The 6,329-nt window shown below is 27.4% G+C and overlaps 1 protein-coding gene across 1 annotated transcript; it reads left to right on the top strand.

Annotated features, from left to right (window-relative positions):
• Window positions 1–53: 53 nt before the first annotated feature.
• On the top strand, window positions 54–3,154 carry LOC101490875 (cucumisin-like; the record flags this gene model as incomplete). The annotated part of the gene is made up of 6 exons (XM_027331777.2): window positions 54–578; window positions 794–897; window positions 1,235–1,453; window positions 1,538–1,649; window positions 1,732–1,945; window positions 2,521–3,154. Coding segments are annotated over 6 exons (1,782 nt in total), but the record flags the coding sequence as incomplete, so codon positions are not given.
• Between the last annotated feature and the right edge of the window lie 3,175 nt (window positions 3,155–6,329).

Below are 6,329 nucleotides of genomic sequence, written 5' to 3'. Positions count from 1 at the left end.
ATGGTAGAAATTTCATATTTCTATAACTTATGTTGAAATGCTAATAATATAAAATACTTTTTTGTAGTAAAATAATTGGAGCTAGATATTATAAAAGTAAAATTGATAAAGACTTGAGCGTATCTCCAAGAGACACAAATGGGCATGGAACCCATATAGCTTCAATAGCAGCTGGAAACCCTGTTAGCATGGCCAGTATGTTAGGCTTTGGGCAAGGAACGACAAGAGGTGGGGCTTCGTCAGCACGAATTGCCGTTTATAAAGTGTGTTGGTCTAGTGGATGCGACGACATGGACATTCTCGCCGCATTTGATGATGCCATTGCTGATGGAGTCGACATAATTTCGTTCTCGCTTGGAGGAAAAATAACTGCCGATACTCATTTCAGCGATGCATTATCCATTGGTGCATTCCATGCAATGAAAAATGGAATACTAACTGTATGTGCGGCTGGGAACTCAGGTCCAAATCACGCATCAGTAATGAATGTCGCACCTTGGGCAATTTCTGTGGCTGCAAGCACTTTGGATAGAAAATTTGTTACCCAAGTCAAATTAGGGAATAACAAATTTTTTGAGGTAAATCACTGTTTTTATTCTATGATAGACAATCATTTTTTCATGATATATATTTTAATTCAATGGAATAAGTTACACAGTAGTCTTTGTTTCTTAAATCTAAGCAAAAATAATTTGGTTTGGAAGTTGATGATATGAATATTTAATTAGAAGATTAATCATTTTTATATATCATAACAGTGATGAGAATGACAATATCTATGGTTCATGTACAGGGTACCTCTCTGAATAATTTTGATCTAAAGGGAGAACTGTATCCTCTTATCTATTCCAGAGATGCACCGAATAAGGAAGCAGGCTTCGATGGAGATTCATCTAGGTATATTTTGCCTTCATATCTTTAAATTAAAATACAATGTAAAAAATTACAATTATGACAAACAAATGAACGTGAAAATTTGTCAACTATATATATATATATATATATATCATCAATTTATTTCTTTTATTTAACAAAAAACTGTAATGATTAAAAGATAATATATATATATATATATAAAAAAAAAAGGATTGGCACTAAAATGACATACTTTTACGGGGGAATTCAATAAATTTAACTCAATAACATTTAACATATTCAATTATGCTACAAAATTGAATTGTAGAATATTCTCAAAAATATGTAATTTGTTAATGAAATTGATCTAAAATTGCAGGAATTGCCCCATCAATTCATTGGATGAAAAATTGGTGAAAGGAAAAATTGTTCTATGCGAAGGAAATGAAGGAGCACCAGAGGCTTTTAGAGTAGGTGCTGCTGGCCTCTTGATACAGGGGATAGCATATATAAATGTCGCATACAGTTTTCCTTTGCCTGCGTGTTATCTTGACACCAAGGATGCCACCAAAATACGCAAATACATACATTCTAAAAGGTATTAAATCAAGGTTCCTTATTCACTAACAATAATTTACAGAACCATACTCATCTAATTTTTATTGTATAAATCAATTTGCAGGACTCCAACTGCAACAATTTTCAAAACAAATGAGTTAAGAGATACTTTGGCACCCGAGGTGCCCTCTTTCTCAGGAAGGGGTCCAAACAATGTTACACTTGAGATTCTCAAGGTATCTTTCATATGAATTAATAAATTAAATACATCTTTATCATGTTAATTTGTTGTTAACATTTTTTTGTTTAATATTGCAGCCTGATTTAACTGCTCCAGGAGTAGATATTATAGCTAGTTGGCCTCCACTTTCCCCAATTTCTGAATTTTCTGGTGAGAACAGAACATTAGAGTTCAATATTGTGTCAGGAACATCAATGTCCTGTCCACATGTTTCTGGTGCAGCAGGGTACATCAAATCTTTTCATCCTACATGGTCACCTGCTGTTATCCGTTCAGCTCTAATGACAACAGGTAATTGAAATGAGTAGTTTCACACCTCAATCAAAATGTGCATGCATTAAGAAAACTAAACTTATCCCCTGCTTAGTTTAATTAATATTTGAAAATAGTTGTCTTTTACAAAGTTGAATCTTTATTATAAATAGGTGAGGAGTTTAAATTATACTTCTCTTTCCTTTTATATTAAAATATGTATTCTCTTGAAAAATAAGTACATTTATACTTCACTTTATTTTTAATTTTTAATTTTTAATACATTCAAACTTTTATGTTTGTTTTGTCAATTTTTATTGTCAGTATTATTAGTGTATAGTACTGAACTCATTTTGTCAACTAAAAAAATTATAAACAATAAAAAAAAAATTAGATAAAACTTAAAGTTAACAAATTTAAAATTAATTTATCTTTAAAGTTATAAATAAATAATAAAGTACATAGTTTGGTACAAGTGATACTAACAATTGTAGATTAAGAAGATTTTTGAAGGATTTTTCAAAATTTTCTACTACTTTGAGGTCAATATAGTTTACTTAGTATATCTTAAGCTAATATAAAAAAGAAAACATTGTGTATGACTTGTGTTGCAGCGAAGCAGATGAGTCCCACTTATAATCAAGATGCAGAATTTGCTTACGGAGCAGGCCAAATTGACCCTGTTAAGGCTGTGAATCCCGGCTTGGTATATGATGCCACAGAAATAGACTACATAAGCTTTTTATGTGGACTAGGCTATAGCCAGTCAGTTTTACAGCTAATCACAGAGGATGTCATTAGTTGCTTCGGCACTGTATCAGCAAGGGATTTGAATTATCCATCCTTTGCTCTCAAAGCTCCACACCCCAAACATCACCTAAGTGGAAGCTTTAAAAGGACTGTTACAAATGTTGGATTACCGATGTCGATATATAGAGCAATTGTGACAGTACCTAAAGGACTCACTGTTTCAGTAAACCCCAGTGTTTTGTCGTTCACTTCACTGGGAGAAAAAAAAACATATGTTCTCACCATAGAAGGAAAACTAAAGAAGTCTATCAACTCGGCTTCTTTAGTTTGGGATGATGGAAATTTTCAAGTAAGGAGTCCAATTATTATTTTTGATGAACGAGCAGAGAAAGGCGAGAGTACAAAATTATATTGTATAAATTTTATTTATATTGTAATTTTTAATTTACTATTTTATATCATTATTGAATAAATGGTATTCTTTGTTCAAAAGAAATATTGTACATCATTATTGAATAAATTGTATTCTTTGTTCAAAAGAAATATTGTACGCTTGTTAAAAAAATAAAATTTCATATTGTTCTTTGAATCATGATCTGACTCGTAATATTTCATTAGGCTGAGCCACAAAATATAAACGACAAACAAAATAAGTTATTAAAAGAGTGTTGGTTTTAATGTTTTTTTTTTGGTCATGATTGAGTTGTGCATATTAGGCCCATATCCTGTCTTGGACTCTGTTTCTATATTTTGAAGTAAAATAAATATTTTAAAAGTTATTATTATTTTTACACATTTAATTAGAGGTACATTAAATAAGAGATTTTTTTTGGGTACAAACAACACAGATTTTTTTGGACATTTCCACGGAGTGGAATAGTGCCACCCTCCGCGGCTCTGCCACTACTACCACCCTTGCCTTCTTTAATAAATCCGACCTGTAACACAACAGCATTCTACAGTGTCTTTTAAAAATTAGAAATCTCTTATTCAAATTGATTTATGGGTCTTTGGCTTGTAAGAAGAAAAATGCAGCAAACAAGCAAGAAACTTGTCCATGTTGCAGTATCGAAGGCAAGAAAATAGGTGCTGATGATTTTGTATCTTAGGGGAAAATTAATGAAAAAGTTATTAAATATGATGAATTTTTTTCAGAACCATTAAAAATAAAATAGTAAAATTTTATAAAAACTAAAAACTTATTTAATCTTAAAAAAAATATTTATTATTAATAAATATATATAAAAAAAGATATAAATAGAAAATAGGTGCTGATGATTTTGTATCTTAGGGGAAAATTAATGAAAAAGTTATTAAATATGATGAATTTTTTTCAAAAGGATTAAAAATAAAATAGTAAAATTTTATAAAAATTAAAAACTCATTTAATCTTAAAAAAATATTCACTATTAATAAATATATATAAAAAAAGATATAAATATATATTATTGATACATAAAATATATAAAACAAATATTTGTCGGTAATAAATAAATAAAATACGGGATAAATATTAGTTACTATAAAAAAAATTATTAGTTACCCATAAAAAAATACAAGATACATATTTGTTACTATAAAAATGTTATCTTTTTATTTTTATAACAAACATTTTGAATATGTTAGAAAATAATAAAAATAAGGTTTAAATATATGTTTTTGCTTCTAACAAATATATATGTTTCTTTTTTATTTTAGTCCCTGTAATATTTTTTTTGCTTGATTTATACCCTTATAAATTCTAACAAATTTTAAAAAAGTCTTTTATAAAACTTTTTTAATAAAAAAATTGACATGCCTAATTTTGAATGAAGTGGCACATGGTGACTCTGTAATTGTTGTTGACAAGACAATATATAATATTTAAAATTTATTTTATTAACTCAATTAATTAGTTAATTAAAAACATAAAACTAATTAATTAATTGAACAATTAAATAATAAAAACTCAATAATCTTAATCTTCAACCCCAAATTTTTTAATAAAAACTCAAGAACATTAATCTTCAACCCTAATTTCATCATCTTCAAATCACAAATTCTTATATTTGGATCTAAATCCTAAAAATTCTAATCTCTCATTTTTCTTACACCACACCTATAATTTTTGCCATAACCACCAAAGACATAGATAAATAAGCCAACTAACACACCTCGTTTTCTTTTATTATTATTTTTCTCTTTCTCTTTCTTTCTTTCTCTATCAAACAGACTAAAAAAACTTATGTTCTTCTCTTGTCTGATGTTCTCTTCAAACCAAATCAAAGAGCGTCCGACGAGCATAACCTCGACGGAGATTCACATATACTCTTTCTGTTGCCGAAAAAAATCAACTTTATCTCTCTTCAACTTCTTAATTCTAATTTTTTTGCCTCTACCTTCCCGATAAACAATCTTTAATCTCTAACTAAATTTGCATTTTTCTTTTCTTTTTGATTGAATATATCTGAAAAAACAATGTGGAGGGTAAGAGGTTTATGTTGCAGAAAAAAATTAATCTATGTCTTTGGTGGTAATGGGAAAGATTATACGTCTGATGTAAAAAAAATGAGAGATTAGAATTTTTAGGATTATGATCCAGATATGAGAATTTGTGATTTGAAGATGAAGAAGTTATGGTTGAAAATGAATGTTGTTGAATTTTTATTGAAAATCTTGAGGTTGAAAATGAAGATTATTGAGTTTTTATTATTTCACTGGTTTATTAATTAATTAATTAATTAATTTTAAGTTTTTAATTAAATAATTAGATGAGCTAATAAAATAAATTTTAAATTTTAAGTATTGTCTAGTCAACAACAATTACACAATCACCATGTGTCACTTTATCTAAAATTAGTCAATCACTATTTTTTTACTAAAAAATATTCATAAAAGACTTTTACAAAGCTTATTAAAATTCGCAATAGTATAAATCAAATAAATAAAGTTATAAAAACTAAAATCAAAATAAAATATATTTAAAAAAACAAAAATACATATTTAAATTTAAAATAATAACATAATCCTCGTAAAAAAGATATTTAATTTATAGTACCTAAGTACCTATAAGTGACAAGTGACTTGTGCATTTAACTTATGCAAAAGTGGTCATGACGATTTGCAGGTGAGTGAAAATAATCAATGCTAAAAGGTGATTGATGTTTGCAATAGTCAAACATAGAAAAAATCTAAATAATTATCACTTATAATTCTTTTGATTTTCCTTTTCTTACTTTAGTTTTAGATTTGATAATTAGAACATTTTAATTTTTTAGATTATTTAATATTTTATTTGAGAAATGAATTAAACCCTTAATTTAAGAAAGTAAAATAAAGTACGAATTTATTAAAATAAGAATAAAATAAAATAAGTAAAGGATGAATAAATTACAAATTAAATTGGCCTTGGCAACGGCTTGATGGTCCTTTTTGTTTTTTGACTTTTTTTTCTCTTTTTTTTCTTCCTCTTATATTTTACGTTTTCTTTCATTTTGTTAATTTTGTGTTTGTAAAACAAAATTAAAGAAAAGAAAAATTAAAAACCTTATATAGTATTTCTTCTTTTTCTTTTGCGGGAAATTGACAAGGATGGTTATAGGCAAACCAAGACAACAAATTTAATCTTTGTATTGTACGTGAATTAAAATTTTATTTAATTCTATATATATATATATATATATATATATATATA

The sequence above is a fragment of the Cicer arietinum genome, chromosome 2 (genome assembly GCF_000331145.2).
Source record: "Cicer arietinum cultivar CDC Frontier isolate Library 1 chromosome 2, Cicar.CDCFrontier_v2.0, whole genome shotgun sequence".
In the NCBI taxonomy this organism is placed as follows: domain Eukaryota; kingdom Viridiplantae; phylum Streptophyta; class Magnoliopsida; order Fabales; family Fabaceae; genus Cicer; species Cicer arietinum.
This window is presented reverse-complemented; position numbering and strand designations above follow the sequence as displayed.